The 18,913-nt window shown below is 47.8% G+C and overlaps 1 protein-coding gene and 1 long non-coding RNA gene across 7 annotated transcripts; one reads left to right on the top strand and one right to left on the bottom strand.

Annotated features, from left to right (window-relative positions):
- Positions 1–13: 13 nt before the first annotated feature.
- Positions 14–10,219, bottom strand: ASB6 (ankyrin repeat and SOCS box containing 6). Of its 6 annotated transcripts, none has more exons than XM_081967561.1 (8): positions 10,052–10,219; positions 9,247–9,333; positions 6,389–6,478; positions 5,876–6,057; positions 3,491–3,597; positions 2,623–2,731; positions 1,680–1,766; positions 14–1,081 (listed from the first exon to the last, which is right to left on the bottom strand). In XM_081967561.1, the coding sequence occupies exons 1-8, from the start codon at positions 10,156–10,158 to the stop codon at positions 414–416; spliced, it is 1,437 nt and encodes a 478-aa protein (XP_081823687.1). In that variant the 5' UTR covers positions 10,159–10,219; the 3' UTR covers positions 14–413. The 6 variants fall into 6 exon arrangements, with proteins under 6 accessions (XP_081823687.1, XP_081823686.1, XP_081823689.1 ...); XM_081967560.1 differs by having other exon boundaries at positions 14–1,087; positions 10,052–10,212; XM_081967563.1 differs by having other exon boundaries at positions 14–1,087; positions 6,389–6,580; positions 10,052–10,211.
- A 7,004-nt stretch (positions 10,220–17,223) lies between these two features.
- LOC309399679 lies at positions 17,224–18,218 on the top strand. The gene is made up of 2 exons (XR_014176555.1): positions 17,224–17,729; positions 17,949–18,218. It is a non-coding gene; the product is annotated as an uncharacterized lncRNA (long non-coding RNA).
- The last annotated feature ends 695 nt before the right edge of the window (positions 18,219–18,913 follow it).

Below are 18,913 nucleotides of genomic sequence, written 5' to 3'. Positions count from 1 at the left end.
GCGCGACAATATGTAAAGAGCTTAGGTGCATTCTTTTAATCAGCTGTTGGCATTCCCGTCTTGACCCTGAATGGTTCAGTAAGGCCCCAACATAAGCCTACACAACGTCACAATCCTTTGGCACAAGAGAGACAAATCCTTCCTCGGCTGGTACACAACTCCACCAAGGGATTTTTCCGCCAGTTCAGCTGCCATGGAGATGTGATTCCGTCACAAATTCTAGGTGCCCCCAACCCGCTCCCACCTACCCACCACTCAGAGCTTCTGCCGCAGACACGGTATATACCCCACGTCATCAGCTGTTGAACATGGAACAATGGCAAGATCAAAAGCCATTCATGCGCTGGCCCACATATCGACGAGGAGATCCGGGACGGCCAATATACCGAGGTCTGCTTCTCGCCTCCGGGAGGTCACACCTGCTCCAGAGACGCACTGGGCTCAATGAGGAGGTAGCGCTTCAAGCGGTTGGGCAGAGGGAGAGCCTTCACCTTGACGTCTACAGGCCACGGTTGGAGAAACTGCCGCAGGTAGACGCGGCAGAGGTGCTTCAAGGTGGGTGGGGTGTTCTCCAGCTGCTTCAATTTCCCAAAAAGGGCCTGGATCTTCTCTTGGTGGTACCGGCAGTGGCTCAGGTCAATCTGGAAGTTGCTGGGCAGCTTGACCACCGGACCACTGGCAATCATCAGCTCCAGGGCGGTCTCGGCTTTCTGCAGGAGGTCGATGGAGAAGCTGTCATCCTCGGACTCGCTGAGATGGGAACACAGGCGCTCGAAGATGATGTCGAAGCCGGACCAGCAGGTGGGGCCGTGGAGGGAGCAGCTGTGCGAAGCCCCGGACTCCAGGAGGAAGCGCAACAGCGGGAAATGCAGCCGGAAGCTCTTGAGGCAGAGGTGGGTGAGGGATTCGTAAGGCGGGCACTCGCTGGGGTTGGCGCCGTGGGCCATCAGCAGCCGCGTGGCCTGGAAGCAGAAGCGGTGGATCATCTTGGCCTCTTCAGCATCGCTGCCCACCGTCTCGCCCAGCAGGAAGATGATGAAGGTGAAAACAGTGTCCCCGTCCTTGGTGGTCGCCTTGACGTCTGCGCCTTGGGGGGGGGGGGGAGAGAAAACAGGGAGGTTCCTTGTTCTGACCTAGGCGCCCCCAAAAAGCAGGAGGCAGAGTCGTGGTCCCGACAGAACCCCTTTTATGAAACAAATCTGGATTCCTCTCCTTCACCTTCAGCCAAGGCCTGGCAAACAGCCTTTCAAAGGAATATTTATGACCACAGACCTTATCTAGCTTGGAAGGCTGCCATTTAAATATTTTCCCAATGAGTTGCTGCGCAAGGAAAGACTGGGCACAGAGTCTCTGAGATTCACGGACAGATCTTCACACTCCTGAAATGAATCTAACGAACAAACGAACAAATTGTTTCCTGCAAAAGCCCCCTCCCCTTTCGCTCCTCTTTTGTTTCCTATGGGAGGGGCCAATCACCTTCCACCTGTGACCTTACTCCCTGATTTCTGAGCTGTTCTTTCCTTCTGGCAGCTCTGCACGTGCACATCCTGGGAACAGGCTCCAGCTGTTCCTCTGCCTCACGGCTCTCTAGCTCCGAAGGCATCATTGCCAGATGGTCTTGGTCCCATCTCTGCCTCTGAAGCAGAGCCCAGTTTTGTAAACCAGAGAAAGCAACTCACCTCCTTCCAACAAAAGGCGAATGTTTTCGATGTTGTGGATCTGAACCCCGTCGCTGCTGGCCAGCGCATGCAGCAAAGCTGTTTTTCCTGAAGGGAAGGAGAGAGGGATTAGAGGAAGAGCAGAAGAGGAGGAAAGAGGAAAGGAAGGACAAGGGAGAAAGCAATTCCATGCTTCCTCAAATCTGCAGGGCGTCATTCAAGTCCCAGAATTCTTAGTGGCATCTCAATGCCAGGTGGGGAATTCTGGGAGATGAACCCTGGCTTCTGGACGCGAAGAGGAAGCTAGAACTGAACTGCTGTGGTTTAATGAAGCCATGTTCTGACCCAGGCTTCCTTAGAAAGCAAGAAGCAAAGTCTTGGTCCCTGCAAAACCCCTTTTATTTACACGACTGTGAATTCCTTTCATTCACACTCAGCAAGGCTTAGTGAAACAGTCTTTGAGAGGGATGTTTATCCACACGAACCTTATCTCGCTGGGAGAGCTGCCAGATAACTAGCTTCCAACCGCAGGGCAAGGCAACCCTTGGCCCAGAGTCTCTTATAGTCACAAACAGAACTTTCCACTCTTGAAACGACCGAAGGAACAAATTGTTTCCTGCAAAAGCCCCCCCCCCATTTGCTCCTCCTTTGTTTCCTGTGGGAGGGGCCAACCACCTCCAAGGTGTGGCTTTACTCCCAAGTTGACCCTGCTTTCTTAGTTGTCCTTGTCTTCTGGCAGCTCTGCGCATGCGCATACTGGGAACAGGCTCCAGCTGTTCTTCTGCCTCGCTGCTGCCTTGCTCCCTCTCTGCCTCCCATGCAGAGCCCTCGTCTGAGCTTCCCTCAGCCCCCCAGGACTGGCCCAGGTTCCTCCCCAACCTCCTCACTGTCCGACTCTGCTGCCAGCTCTGCTGGCCGCCGATGGGCCACAACAAACCAGAGATAAAAAAGTAGAACCACTAACCATGTTTATCAGCAGCGTTGATATTGGCCCCGAGTTCCAGGAGACGGCGCAGGCAAGGCAAGCGTTCTGGCTCTTCGCTGGCTAGATCCAGAGGACTGCTTTCGTGAATCTAAGAACAATTGGAGACGGACATTAAGGGTCCTGTCTCTCTCGACCTGAAATCGATGCTTTGCCATTAAAATTTAACTCCTTTCTAAAATTATTCCCATGCAGACAGACCTGTCCCCAATGAAAGCCTGGAAGGAATGCATCAAACTGACTTTGCCCCCGGGCTTCTAACACGGCGACCCCCGAGCCAGCTAAGTCACCGGTTGTGCATTCACACAACCTCTTTAAGCCTCTTTCTCCAATGAATCCACAGCCGGGAAAAGTCATGAAATGGAGCAAAACTCCCTTAACTTCTGTCTTGCTTATCAGCATAAATTTTGCACTCTATTGTGGTCGTGAGTCAGGGTCTATCTGTCCTACCCATGCATAAGAATCAGGTTAACTAATGGTTAAAGCCAACTTGGCACCGGATAAGCCTCAATGGAATTGAAGGAAGGTCGGTCTTGGCTCTCTTGCGGCGGCGCAGCGACTCCAAGCTGATGACGCATTTGACTCCGCCCTCCAATTCAGCCTGTTTGTCTACACTCCCCCAGTTACCCGCGCTCGGCTTAGCAGGAGAGTGTCACTCCCCAAAGTGGCTCCCTCTGGGGACCTGATTTGACTCGTTTTAAGGGGACCGTTTGGCTGATTTTCCTACCCCCCCCCTTCTGGGCCATCCCTGCGAGGATCGGAATTGCAAAACCTTAGGACCATCACAATTGTTGTTTTAAGACACGCACGCACGCACGCACCCCAACACCAGATTTGGCTGGCTACACACCCGGTCTCTGCGGTTGATATCTGCGCCGCGCTGCACCAGGAGCTCCACCATGTCGGGCTGGTTCCGTAGCACCGCGATATGTAAGGCTGTGTAATAAGTGACCGGATCTATGAAAGATAGACAACTTTCATCCGAAAACGTTTAGTGCCAAAATCCCGAGTGGGAGTCTTCCCTCGTTAGGGAGCTTTTTGATCTCTGGATTCTCTGGATTCTGGGCAAATAAAAAGTGTCGGTAACATCCTCAGTGCCAGAGCTCCTCACTCCCTTCTAGCACTGATGACGTTACCTAGTTGGCTCAAGAAACGTCTGCAAGGGGGAAAAAAGCTCAGAGAGCGTTAAGGATCCCTTATAGGCCTCTCCGCACACCCTCCTAGCACTGATGGCATTGCCTAGTGGGGTAATAAAATGTCTGCAGGAAAACAACCAAGCTCAGAAAGCACCCCACCGTCCCCTGAGCGACAGATACTCTCTTCTACTTTTTTAGTCTTTAAAAGTTTTTTTCTCTTTAATTATTCTTTTAAGGGCCAGCAGGGAGAGAAAAGAATAGGCGAAGGATATTCCTTTATTTTGGGGTAATCCGTCCCAATCCGCCTCTTAAAAAGCCGCCCGTTTTCTATTCCGCTTATTTTTATATTCCGCCTTGGATTGAGACGACTGGCTGCGCTTCCCTTGTTCCCCCCCCTCCCACAACAACCTTGCAAGGTAGGCTGATCTGAAAGTCAACTTTGCAGGGTGGACGGTGGATTAGAACCCGGATCTTCTCCCCCTCGCTAAGTCCAAAATTTTAAATCGTGGTCCTTGCCCAGCACGACTGAAACCGAGCTGAGCTGCGGTCCAGGTGTCCCCAGCTTTTCTCTAGGGCTGGGCGTGGCCCCTTGAACCCATTTCCCATTCCTAAAACCTCTGTCCTACTCTACAAGGCTGGTGTTGCAGGAGCGGGCAAGAAGGCCTACCGTTCAGCACTGTCCCCCCACAATAGGAAAGCCAGCAGGGGAAGAAGCATCCCGCCCCCCGCTTCCTCCCCATCCCCCCCTCCCCAATCAAGGACCAGATGGCCAGCCTCGCAGGGAAGCCGCCATGTTGCCCCGGAGACGGTTGTCTGGCATGAAGTCATCTGTAGGAGGAGCTTGGAACTTGGGAGGCGGAGCCTGAGGCTATTCCTTGCCATTCCTAGCTGCACAGACGAACTAAGGGGTGTGGCCTGTGGGTGAATGGGTGGTGCTAGAGGCCGAGAGGAGAAACCCTTGTAAGTCCTCGACTTGCAACCGGTTCATTTAGTGACCATTCAAAGTTACAGAGGCACTGAAAAAAAGTGACCTTATGACCCAATTTTCAGACCGGCAACCGTTTCAATGTCCCCATGGTCATGTCATCAAAATTGGCCAAACTCGCATTTGTGACGGTTGCGCCATCCCCAGGTCATGTGACTTTTATCCCCTTTTGCGACCGTCTGACAAGCAGAGTCAAAGGGGAAGCCAAATCCACTTTAAAAATGTGTCTGTAACTTAACGACTGCAGAGATTCACTTAACAACCGTGGCCAGAAGGATGGCAAAAATGGGGCAAGACTCACTTAACAACACTAACAGAAATTCTGGGCTCAATTATGGCCGTAAGTCGAGGGCCATCTGTACTGGCTGCCCAAAATGCTGACAGCTATCCTAAGCAAGTTACCTTCCCAGGTTAAAGGCATTATATTGCAGAAAGGGTGGCGGGTGTGTGTGTAAGAGATCGGGGTTCACCTTTGCAGCAGACATGCCCCCCCCCATTTACCTGAGGGGGGGGAGCTGGAACCTGGTGACCTGCAAAGCAATAATTGGAATTTCTTCGATTCATATATCAATCCTGAGCCTGCTCTCTGTACCAAAAGTCCTCGACTTACGACTGTAAAGGGGCTTGACTATTATGGTCATAAGTCATGACCATATGACCCATGAAACCAATCCGATCTGATCACTCCTTTTTTGCAACGGTTGTTAACACCGTAGTCATGTTGGGGCAGTTGCCAAGGGGGCCAAAATGCAGTCACAGGACTACCGAGGGGGGGGCACCAGGTGATTAAGTACTTTTTGGAGGGAGGGGGGGTCTGTCATAACTTGACCCAGTCATAAGTCTGAGGATTACCTATACACCGATCTTATCGCTGGTGCAATTCTAAAATGAAAACAGTGGCACAGCGACATCTACTGGTGAGAAACAGCCAATACAAGGATGAATGATACTCCTTCAAACACAGCAGACTGCAAATTTGAATAACCATCCCCTTTAGCGGCAGGGCTAGGGTACACAACTCAAGGAAGCCCCCACCCCCTCAAACACATCCTGAAGTTTTCCCTCTCCCCTAAAATAAAACCAAGAGAAACGAGGGGAGGGTGGGAGGCCCGACCTTCGAAGGTGATGTCCGCCCCATTGTCCAAGAGGGCTTCAGCCGCTCGGACCAGCCCAAGCTCCGAGACCTTCAGCAACGTGTAGCTCACGCCTTCTTGGTAAAAAGCTGAATGGGATTCGCTTTCCAGAAGCTTTTGGAGAACCAGAAATTTGCTGTGGTCTTCGGCCGCAGACCTGGAGCTTTTCAAAATAGAGAGAGACTGGATGAATATGAGAGAAACTTCACAATCTCCCTATTGCGCAAATGAAGAGCCCTTTTTGGAAAACATGGACAAGAGTTAGATCGATAGATGATAGAGAGGATAGACAGACAGACAGATGGAGATCTGTGCCCACAGAGGAAAGACTGTAAGTTAGATTTTAGATAGAACAGAACAGAACAGAACAGAGAGAACAGAATAGAGAACTCTTTATTGGCCAAGGGTGATTGGACACACATGCCGTTTGCGTCATGCTCTCGGGAAGCCTCAGTCAGAACATTTTCCAATTCTTTGTCCTTAAAGCTGCTTACCTCTCCGACGGCAACTCCTGATGTTCGGGGCCTTGTAATCCCAGAGACTCCAAGATAGCATCTACTAAAGGTTGATATTCAAAGATGATTCTACGGAAACCATGAAGAAACGGCATTCTTTTCAATAATCATCCAGGAAGGACTCCTTCACGCCCAGCCCAGTGGTTGCTTCGCCCCCAGCTTCTCCTTGGCCTGTTTCAAAATCAAAGCATACTGGTTTTCATTCACAAACTAAATAAGAATCAGCTGAGGAAGCTACTCCAATCATAACCGGATGCCAAGGGAAAGAACCACGTGGCTGGCTTCACGTTTGACTTCAGGGACATTTGTTACCTCTCGGCAAAGCAAGGAGGGAGGAGGAGAAGATGGGCGAAGATTTAGATTTTAGAACAACAGAGTTGGAAGGGACCTTGGAGGTCTTCTAGTCCAACCCCCTGCTTAGGCAGGAAACCCTACACCCCTTCAGACAAATGGCTATCCAACCTCTTCTTAAAAACTTTCAATGTTGGAACATTTACAACTTCTGGAGGCAACTTCTGTTCCACTGATTAATTGTTATTGTTAGGAAATTTCTCCTCAGTTCTAAGTTGCTTCTCTCCTTGATAAGCTTCCACCCATTGCTTCTTGTCCTGTCCTCAGGTGCCTTGGAGAACAGCTTGACTCCCTCTTCTTTGGGGCAGCCCTTGAGATATTGGAACATTGTTCTCATGTCTCCCCTGGTCCTTCTTTTCATCAAACATACCCAGTTCCTGCAACCGTTCTTCACACGTTTTAGCCTCCAGTCCCCTAATCCTCTTTGTTGCTCTTCTCTGCCTTCTTTCCAGATGTCTCCACATCTTTTCTACATCATGGCCACCAAAACTGGATGCCGTATTCCAAGTGTGGCCTTACCAAGACCTTATAAAGTGGTATTAACCCTTCACATGATCTTGATTCTATCCCAACACAAAGAACTGTGTTGGCTTTTTTGGCAGCTGCCGCACACGGCTGGCTCTCATCAGAAGATGGAGAAAGAGGAGAAGAGGGAAAAGGAGAAGGAGGAGGAGAAGGAAGAGTGGTGGTGGAGGAAGAGGAGGAGATGAAAGAGGAGAAGTGGTGGAGAAGGAGGAGGAACAACCACCACACCCATTCCCCTTCATGGCAGCCTGTTTTCTGAACAGTAATTTTGAAGGACGATTGATGGCCAGGAGTTTTTGGCCATCCCTCTGTAGCTCCCGTAAGTCAAGAATGCTGAAATCCGGTGAGATTTCAAGGAAGAGACGGCTGAATCTCACCAACCTTTGCCAGTTGCACCCTTAACTTTGGGGCGTAAGGACCACCTTCCGGTGACTGCAGTGTTTTGGAAGCGTTTTGTAAGCCAAGTTGGGAACTGTTCCCCTCCCTCCCAGACTAAGAACCGTCCAAGGGCTTTCAGGGAAGATAACCTCAAAGGTAGAGGTCAGGAACACAACCTAGTTCCTTCAAGGTCCATCCTGAAGATCCTGCCGTCCAGTTAGTATGGTCTACGCAGGAGATCCCAAGATCATCTCAATCTGGGTTTTGGACCCTAACATCTCCTAGCCCTGGAGGCCAAAACGTTGACCAGATTTATGGCGTAGAAGGTCATAGTTATCCTTCATGGTTCTAGTCATCATCAAGCCAGTGGCTTCTGCCCTCCTCCCCCTCCCCCTCCCCCCGGACAGAATTCTTCGACTCAACTGCCACCTCCAGAATCTGAGAATGGTTTTGCTGGAACAGACCAAAATTCCAGGCAGGGAGGGGTGTAGAAACCTCTGGCAAGCGGCCTAGGTGGGTCTCAAGCCTGGCATATGCTTAAGGTGGGACTAGAACTCACTGTCTCCTGGTGAGTGGCCCAAAGTCCCCCAGCCAGCTCTGATGCCTAAGGCCATAGCTATAACTTTCTGTCTCCTGGTGATTGTCTCAAAATTACCTAGCGAGTTTTCGGTGCCTGGAGGCTGGATGGTTGCAGGAATTACGTATGAAGAAGGTGGCTCGGGCTAAGACGCTGAGCTTGTTGATCAGAGAGATTGGCAGCTCGGTAGTTCGAATCCCTAGCGCCGCGTAACGGAGTGAGCTCCCATTACTCGTCCAGGCTTCTGCCAATCTCAAGCACTTTGAAAGCACATAAAAATGCAAGTAGACAAGTAGGAACCGCCTTTGGTGGGAAGGGAACAGCGTTTCATGCGCCTTTGGCATTGAGTCATACTGGCCACATGACCACGGAGACGTCTTCGGACAGTGCTGGCTCTACAGCTTTGAAACGGAGATGAGCACTGCCCCCTAGAGTCAGGAATGGCTAGTGTGTGTGTGTGTGTATATATATATATATATTCAATATATATTCAAATCCCAGTAAGGGTATGGCTAGCTGATGAGAGCTAATTAGCTCGAAATAGATCTATACTAGTCTCCCTTTATTTATTTATCAGTACAATTACAACACAAATATAAAAAGGCAACAGTAAAAATAAAAATATGGTTTTCTGCCTGCATGGTCTTCTGTGATAAACCGAAGGACAGAAAGACGGAGTAGTGACCTTCCTCCCATATTTAGTCATACCAGGGGTTGTAACACAAATACATACATACATACATACATACATACATACATACATACATACATACATATATGGGGAACCTTTACATTTTTAACCCACCTACCCAAAAGAAACTCACAATATAATAAAGCAACTGTTTGCAGCAAGGGTGATTGGTGGAGGCCCCATGATTTAAAAAAAAGAAAAGAAAACTTAGCAAAGTAGATTATCTTTGCGTGCAGAAGGCGGGTGGAGAGGCTAATCGAAAGAAGCCAGTTGTTTAGGAGGCAGGGCAGGGATGTCACACTCACACAAACCAACCTCAGTCCCCTTCTTTTGTAGAAGTCACCGGTCCCCTTGGAGAGAGACTTAGGCGGTTGGTTGGTTGGTTGGTTGAGGAGTTGCAAGCTGTCAAAAGAATGAATTAAGTTAACCCAGGAGGAAACAAAGCAAATTGCAACAACCACAAGCCCCGGTTTCAGGAATAAATGAAGGAAAACTTAATGTCAACTCCAAGAGTAAACAAACCAACTGGTAGCAGATTTCCTCCAAGGATGAAAGACTGAGAGAATACATTTTCTGCCTCTTTTTATCTTTCGAGCAAGCTGTTTCCACCTTCCCCTTCTCAAGCAATACTATCATTATTATTAATTGTCGTCATTGATATTATTTCCTGATTAATACACTTGATTTATGCATGCCCTTAAAAAAACCCACCCCCAACACTTCCTAGGGAGTAACCTTAGTTCGTATATTAAAACTCTTACTTTCTCCTTACGCAGCTTTTTTTTTCCAGATCGCGCCCTGGCCCGATTTACGACGGCTTTTAAAAGCTGGTTCCCTAAAGCTTTTATTTTTCTCGTTTGCAAATGTTTCCCCCCCACCTCTCTCTAGTGCTTCCTCCTCCCTTTTATTCCCTCCCGTTTGCAAGAAAGAAAGCTAAGCGGATGGAGGAGGAGGAGGAGGAGGAGGAGGAGGCATAATAATGGATATTTTCACTTTGCAATTCAGCCAACCCTCCCATTTTTTTTTAAATGACTCTAAATTTCTCTCTTTGCACCTTCCTGCCTCCCCTTTGCAGATGTTGATTCACCCACTGTCTCGAGTCAAAAAACTCTGAGATTACCTTTCGCACTTCTGAAGCCGACCATTCACCCGCGTTTCTCTTCTTTTTTTCCTTTTTCTTTCTTTTTCTTTTCTTTCTTTCTTTCTTTCTTTTTTTTTTTTTTGCATCCGGGAAAATGCAGGAAGCGGAAGGGGGAAAAAAATGCAAGCACACTTTTCGGTTGCAAAATTGCAGAAAGAACCGCAGTCTGGTTTTATCATGGCTTTTGTTTCGTTTTGCCCTCTGCAGGTTGGAAAGAGATGCTGAGAAACATCCCAGTTTCAGGCCCAAACGGCCTCTAGAGAGCGTGCTTGGCCCGGGATTATTTTTTAAAAAAATAATTAAAATAATTTTGGTTTGAAATGTAAGAATTTTTATTTAACGTTTATGTAGGCAAGGTGGACAATGTATGAGAGAGAAAAGAGACTAGGTAGGACATTATACCGGTATTTCTGTATTTGAGGGGCTGCCCTAAAGAAGAGGAGGTCAAATTATTCTCCCACCTGGAAGGCAAGGCAAGAAGCAGTGGATGGAAACTAATCAAGGAGAGAAGCAACATGGAATTAATTAATTTCCTAACAGTGAGGACCATTAGCCAGTGGAACAGCTGGCCACCAGAAATTCTGAGTGTTCCATCACTGGAGGTTTTTAAGAAAAGTTTGGACAGCCACCTGTCTAAAATGGTTGAGGCTAGGATCTTGTGCTTAAGTGGGGGTTGGACTAGAAGACCTCCAAAGTCCCTTTCAGCTGTTGCTGTGTTGCTGTAGGAAGTTAGCACCCACTTCTCCCTCTCCTAGAAGAATGGGATATCCTGGGAAATATTGAAAAGGCAGAATATTATATTTCCCTGGATAAGAAATGGAGAAACACGTTTTTAGGCAGGAAACAGACTCACTCTTAATGGCCCCCACCTTAATCAATGGGCCATTAAAAGGTCTGAGCCAGTCTATTCCACATAACAAAGATTTCCCTCTTCAGCTCCAGGGTGATGGGGTTAAGGCATGAGAGCATTAGCCTTGTACCCATCTCACCACGGGGCACCTGGGAAGAAGCCAGGCTCAACCAAACCTGGACTCAAAACACAGCCTAGAGTTGCCCCTGTATGGCACCCATGGGAGTCTGACAACCAATCAGAGGACAAGCTGAAGATCAAAGGCCAGAGAGGGCGTAAAACCCTCTCCCTTTCAGCACCTCTGCCTCTCTTTCCTTCTTCTTCACCCAACATCTGGAAGCATCTGATGATTCCCCCTTTTCTGTTCATGTGATCCTCCTGTCCACCATCAAACCATCTTTCCAAGCAGCCTCTGGGATTCCAGTCTCTTTTTCCCCACTTGGAACCCAGAAGGACATTTCTCCCAACATTGCCTTAAGTTATTTGTAAAAATAATAATAAAGGTGGCATGCAGATAAATCAATCAATAGATTTCGGGATCTCTCCTCTTTTCTCCTGATTTAGAGTTGGCATTGAAAAATCTTCCCGCTATCAGAAATGGCTTAGCAACCTTGAAACCGGGTGTTGGAGATTTTTCTGAGCAATGTTAGCTGTTGAATGATTGCAATGCTTTTGGGGTGTGTGGAAGGGGTACCATTGGGACACTCAGCAGTTTCTTATCTTAAGAAATTAATCTGACCTTTGACACGGTGTGCAGAAGTTTTCCTCTTTCAACCCCCCCCCCACTCTTATTCTGGCCCATCTGTTTGCAATTTATAAATTCTAGTCGAAGTTGACTTTATTAGCTTTCCTCTCTCAGAGAGGGGTTGTCCCCCTCTCCCCGGCCCCCTTTGATCCCTCGTGCCTCGCTCTGCAAAAATTTGCCAATTTCCCAAGGATCAATCTTTCCTTTTTTTTTCTCTCTCTCCCATTTTCCTCAACATTCGTCATTTAATAGACCTCATTCTTAAAATCAAGTGAAAGTCACTGCCAGGATACATGATGATGACTGCTAAATGAAAAGTTTTTTTTTTAATTGATAGAAAGATAGTAAACTGGCGGCAGGAGTCTGTGAAGTCTGCCCTTGGAGGTTTTTTAACAGAATAATAAGAGTTGAAAGGGACCTCGGAGGTCTTCTAGTCCAACCCCCTGCCTAGGCAGGAAGCCCTACACCACTTCAGACAAATGGATATCCAACATCTTCTTAAAAACTTTCAGTGTTGGAGCAGTCACAACTTCTGGGGGCAAATTGTTCTACTGATTAATTGTTCTCACTGTCAGGAAGTTTCTCCTCAGTTCTAATTTGCTTCTCTCCTGGATTAGTTTCCCCCCATTGCTTCTTCTCCTACCCTCAGGTGCTTTGGGAAACAGCATGATTCCCTCTTCTTTGGGGCAGCCCCTGAGATATTGGAAGACTGCTGTCATGTCTCCCCTGGTCCTTCTCTTCATTAAACCCAGTTCCTGCAACCGTTCTTCATATGCTTTAGCCTCCAGCCTAAGGGTGGATTCCTGCCGGCATTACTACTGGTTTGGTGCCTGAAAAATCTCTCCTTCCTTCCTTCCTTCCTTCCTTCCTTCCTTCCTTCCTTCCTTCCTTCCTTCCTTCCTCCTTCCCTCCCTCCTGTCCTCCTCCCTCTCCTTCTGTCTTTCCTTCCCCTCTTCCTCCTCTCCTTTCTTTCTTCCTTCCCTCCCCTTTCCCTTCCATCCATCCACCCATCTCTCTTTCTCTCTCTCTTGGTTAACATTGATTGGAGCTGGAGGGAAGCCATCACCTCTCCAGCCGGGAGACAAGGAACGAAGGGGGCATTTTAGGAAGAAGTCCAGGGAAATCTGATCATGGAGTACCCCTCCTGGCTGTCTGGGGGAAATTTAATTAAATTGCTGGAAGGCCTGTGCGCTGGAAGAACACATCTGCTTTCAATATGCGAGGCTTTGATACACGCACACACAAAAGTGTGTGTGTGTGTGTGTGTGTGTGTGTGTGTAGGAGGATAGCAACAGAGAAAAGAGGAGGTGGCTGGAACAATCTTGGATGGATAGGAGGCTCCTCTACTCACTGAAACTTCCCCAAAATGAATAGGTAGAATCCGAGACACTTCGAGATCCTCCAGCCCACCCTCCTGCCCATAGCAGGGACCCTCAGACTATCCAAGACCCCCAAACCTTTCCTTGAAACCCTCCTGGGGGGGAGGGCAGCCCAGACCACGGCTTCATCTCTCTCACAACCAGGAGATTTTTCCTTGCTGTCTCTCTTTATGACTTCCACAGCCAGTCCTTCGACTTGTGACGACCATTTGAGCCTAAAAAAGCAAGACTGTTACTGCATGAATTTGCCTCCGTTTTACAACTCGCCTCGCCACCGTTTTTAAGTGAATCGCTACAGTGCTTCAGTTAGTGACGTGACTGTTAAGGGAATCTGGCTTCCTCATTGACTTGGCTTGCCCTACGGTCACGTGACCTCAGGATGTTGCAACGGTCATAAGGGTGAAAACCTGTCATAAATCCCCATTTTTCAGTGCATTGTGACTTTGAAACCCGCCATCCTGGGCCCACCGTTTGGGGAGCCAGGCTCTGCCTGTCACAAGCCAGGACAAAGGGTGAGTGATGGAGGAGTAACACCTCCTTAAAAAACCTTGGCCCAGCTGGCCCGGCTGGGAGCACCTCGTAAGGGCCCCTTCCCAGGGTTACGGGAGAAGACGGTCAACGGGTTTGAAGGCGGAAGAGGGCTCCACGCCCCAACGGCAGATCAAGCGGCAGAACCACCGTCTAGGAGAAGGGAAACTCCCATGACAAACCTCCACTGCCTTGGGGCTGCATCCACTCCTGGGAAAAGGCTTCAGGAGTCAACCTCCAGGCAAAATCCAGAGACAAGAGTCCCGGAAGCAGTTCGTGACTGTGTACTACCAGGTTCTGGCAATTCCTGAGACGCAGCTGGAACCAGCTAACTGTCAGGAAGTTTCTCCTTAGTTCCAGGTTGCTTCTCTCCTTGATTAGTTTCCACCCATCGCTTCTTGTCCTGCCCTCAGGTGCTTTGGAGAATAGCTTGACTCCCTCTGCTTTGGGGCAACCCCTGAGATATTGGAAGACCACTGTCATGTCTCCCCTAGTACTTATTTTCATTAAGGGGGAATTTATTTTGTAAACTGTCCCCATTCCAGGAGGAGCGAATTCTAATCCCCTCAATTTGACCAGCAGTTCATCGTCTAACTCCAATTTTCCCACCTTTGGTCTCGGAGCAAATATTCCAGCAAAGCTTGGAAAACGTTACAGCCAGAATCCTTCATACTTGTCACACGGTGACTTGCAAGGACTTTGCCTTTGATTTACGTCTGTTGCGCTACAGAATGACCCTCTTAGTAGCCAGCTAGCACTCCCCAGGGAAGAACGAAAAGTCCATTTTCCCACGAAGGAACGAGGGAAGAAGCTGGAGGAGCAAGAGTAAGAAAGCTAAATTTTGCGGAACTACAAAATGCGTAAAAGGAAAGTAGGGAAGACATCCTTGGGCTTAAATCACGGGAAATTAATTTGTATCACCTCATTGCTCATTTAAAGAGTCATAGAACATAGAATAACGGAGTTGGAAGGGGCCTTGAAGGTCATCTAGTCCAAAGCAGGAGACCATTCCAGTCAAATGGTTGTCCAATTTTTTCTTGAAGACTCCCAGTGATTAAGCACCCACAACTTCTGGAGGGAAGAGAGAGGGTGTGTGTGTGTTAAGATATCGATCGATCGATCAATAGATAGATAACTATATTTCAGTATAAGGCTGATAAGCTTGTTAACAGCTCCTTATTCCTTGTCTACAAATTTACTGATGGAAAACTGATACTTTCCTTCATCCATCGAAGGAAACCGACCAATAGAGATAAAAGCACCTGATTCTCTGTAATTGTGAACAGACTGACTGCCCCCCCCCCCCAGCCTGGCCCACTCATCCTTATAAGTGGGACCTCTTAAAAAGAACCAGGCAGGCACTCAATGCATTTAATCCTATCTAAAGAATTGAAGCTGGAGAGAAGAACAGGGCAGAAGGGGAGTGGGGGGGGGGGGAGGAGAATCAGAGTCTGTCTCCCCACCCCCAGGCTCCTACGCAGCGCCTTTAAGTACCCTTTAAGGGAGGAAATGGCATTAATGTGGCTTGTTTAATTTATTTATTTGACTTTGCAAATCACCACCTTGACCTGCAGGGCAGGGAAGCGGGAGGGAGGGGTGTGTGTGTGTGTGTGTGTGTGTGTAAGAGCTTTGTGAGATTTCCAATCTCCCCCCCCTCGCCCCGCCCTGCCCTCTTCCTTCAAAATTTTCTCAATGACTTACTGTTCCAGCTGTGCAAAAGGTCGAGGGGTAATTCTGGAGGGTCTCCCTGCCGCAGAGCGCATACGTCTTGGCATGTCTAAAGAAACTTTAGCCGCCTGCCAAGAAAACCTTTGCCCTCCCCTTCCCGAATCAGCAACCCCTAATTCTCTCTCTCTCAATCCCCCCCTCCCCAAACCAAATCCTCCCTATTGCTTTAGAACTCCGTTCTCCTTTGATTATAAAAAAATGAAACGCTCATATTTCTCTTTCCAAATACCAGCAATCATCGGACTGGAGAATCCGCAGGGAGACTCAAGACTTGATTATGCTCTCCGCATCATTATTTAACGCCCTGAGCAGCTATTCAGATGCGTTTGGGGGTCTCTTTCCCCCCACCCCATCTCCCAACCTTGGCTGGCCTCCCATCCCGCACTGCCTCCTGGCAGAGAAACGGAAAGAAGAGAAGAATTCTAAAGGAGCATCCAGCGGTTAAGACAGCTGGCTAGAAACCGGGAGAATGGGAGTTCTAGTCCGGCTTTGGGCATGAAAACCCCGTCTGGGTGACTTTGGGCCAATCACCAGGAGGAAAATGAGTTCTAGTCCCTCCTTAGGCATGGAACGTCACCAGGAAATCGTGAATTCTAGTTCTCCCTTTGGCATGAAACTGGCGGAGGAAGAGAAAAAAGGAGAAGAGGAGGGGGAAGGAGGAGGAGGAGAAGATGAAGAAGAAGAAAAAGGAGGAGGAGAAGGAGAAAACAGTTCAAAGTCACAACAGGGTTAGGTTTTCAAAATACAGTACTGTAACAAAGTTGGACCTTGGTATTATTATCAGCCAAGTTGGTCATCTTCTCCACTGGAAAACTTTTCTTTTGAAAAAAAAAATTAATAGTCATATGTTTTCAAGTCTTCCAATAAAAATAAAGCGTGTCCGTGCCAGTAAGTGGATTCTCAGCAGTTTGAAAGAATCGTAGCCAGAATCCTGGAAGGGAAGAAACCATCATTACCCCGGCTGCTTTCTTTCTGGAACACGGAATAAACCCAACATCTATGAAGGGCAACATGAAGGACTACAACTTCCACAGTTCTCCACCAGCGCAGGCAGTGGATCTTCACTGTTTAAGCCGTGGCTTATGGAAGACATGGGAGTGGCCACTGTTTACTTGCTGTGGGGAAGAAGAGGGTCAGGAATAGAAGAGAAGAGAGCTTGGAGGTCTTCTAGTCCAGCCCCCGGCTCAAGCAGGAGAACCTACAGCATCTCAGACAAGTGGCCGTCTCTAGTCACTTCTTAAAACCCTCCAGTGAAGGAGCACCTCAAACAGCCAGCTTTCCCACTGGTTAAATGTCCTCACTGTTAGGCACTTTCTCCTTAATCCCAGGTTGCTCCTCTCCTTGATTAGTTTTGCATCTGTCGCTTCTTGTCCTTCCCCTGGTGTCTTTGGAGACTAATTGGACCTCTCAAATACTGAGATATACTGCTATCACGTCATTCCTAATTCTTCTTTCCCCTAGACTGGCCAAACCCACAGACATTCTTTATATGTTTTAGTCTCCAGGCCTTTGACCATCCTAGTTGCTCTTATCTGCACTTTTCCCAAAGTCTCAGCATCTTGAATTAGAGAAAAAGAGAAGAGAGGGAGGAGGAGGAGAAGGAGGAGGAGAAGAAACAGCAGGAGGAGGAAGAGAAGGAGAAAAAGGAGGAGGAGGAGGAGGAGGAGACGGAGACCTTCAACGCATATAATAAAGTTGAGTTGACTCTTCGACCTTTTAACCAAAGGTTCAGAACCAAAGTCTTTTGTGATTGTCCTCTTCTGAGGTAAGCCTGAGATCCTCCATCTCTCTCAGTCCCATCAAGAGATCTGAGGTGTAGCAAGACCTTCTCAACTGCAGCTCTTCAACTCAAGCTTCCTGATGCTTTCTGGATGCTATGGCTGGTCTATCCCACACAAAAGTTGAATCTTGACTTGGGTGTCAGAGGTCACGTATGGGCAGATCCCCAGGCTAGCCCCCAGGGGAGGGGCCTCTGGCCTCTCAGCATGTTTTATTTCTGCCTGGCCCCTGACCTCCTGGAGCATAGTTCTGGAGAACTCCCACCTTTCCTCAGCCCTGCACCTCTCCTCGACAATCCACGTTGTCTCTTGGGACCTTCTCAAGAGACAGTTGTAACGGCCCTTAGGAGCCAGTGCTCCTTTTCCAGGGTGGCCCATAAGATCAAGCCCATCTCCCATTGAGCTAAAAAGCTAGAAGAAGAAACTCAGCTTCTTTGTCCTCTTGATTTCACCATCTGTGCTTGATTGTTTTTTAGGGGTAAAGGTTCCCCTCGCACATCTGTGCCAATCGTTCCCGACTCTAGGGGGCGGTGCTCATCTCCATTTCAAAGCCGAAGAGCCAGCGCTGTCCAAAGACGTCTCCGTGGTCAACTGGCCGGCATGACTCAACGCCAAAGGCGCACGGAACGCTGTTTCCTTCCCACCAAAGGTGGTTCCTACTTTTTCTCTGGATGTTTCTCTGAATTTTGTACTACAGGTAGTTCTTGACTTCCAACCATTTGTTTAGCAAACATTTAAAACGGTCATAAGTCACTTTTTTTTAGTGCTGTTGTAGCATCAAAGTCACTAAGCGAATAGTTGTAAGTTGAGGACTACAATTCCCCCCCTCCCCATTTTTTTTATTTATTTCTGTTTATTTATCTTTCAGAGATGGAAAGAAAACAGGAAGAGGATAAATGCTTTTGTTCTTAAGTGTATTTCATGGACATTTTTGAGAGCCAGATGGAGAAGGAATTTATTGACATTCTGATTCAACTATCTGCTTTTTGTCCTTTATGGATAAGAGACCACCAGGAGATCTTAGGGCTGTCGGGTTGAGTGAAAAATTTAAGAAAATTCAATCCAGAAGGAATCCAAGAAATTACAGCCGCACCTTTGTCCTAAAAACAGGACACAAGGAGGCATTTATTTATTTATTTATTTATTAAAAAATATCAAAGGGGACTTTTGATATAGCAGGAAAGTTTTTAAAAGTTGCATTGAAAGACAGCAGGTCCTCATTGGATAAGCCCGCCCCCTTCATCTGCATAACTCCGCCCTTGAGACACATTTAGGGAAACAAACATTGGCTTATTTTAACACCCCTGCGGGGGTGACAATTTGCTATAAACCCATTTTTATAGCATAAAAATGGTCCATTTTTTCCCTTGGTTATTATTGTATTTTCTTTCATTTAATTTTGTTTTCCTTCTGGGACATTTGGAAGTTTCAAATGTCCCACGATTTGATTTCACAAGGCTTTTGCAAAGCAGCCAGGTTTTATGAGGAGGGGTCCAGCCAGCGGGGGGGGGGGGGGTCAATGTTCCCTCTAATTTTTTTTCAGTGTGAGCAGAAAAGTATAGTGTTTGAGCGGCACATTTTTATGCCTGAGCACCTGAATTTTTTTCACAGGTGTCACCTAAGACAACAACGGAAATCAGTATTATTTGAAACTCAAAGTTATGTTTATTCAAGGTACCCGCTTAATTAAAAGTGTTATATAGTATCACTTAACAACGCTCCTGCTTAGCAACCAAAATGTTGGGTCAGAAACTCTGGCATTTGAAGTACGCAAGTCTTAAAGCTGTCAAGTTACAAGATCCTTGCATCCCTAACCCTTTAGGAAAAAAAACC

This window comes from Natrix helvetica (genome assembly GCF_964273705.1).
Source record: "Natrix helvetica genome assembly, chromosome: 15".
NCBI classification, from domain to species: Eukaryota; Metazoa; Chordata; class Lepidosauria; order Squamata; family Natricidae; genus Natrix; species Natrix helvetica.
This window is presented reverse-complemented; position numbering and strand designations above follow the sequence as displayed.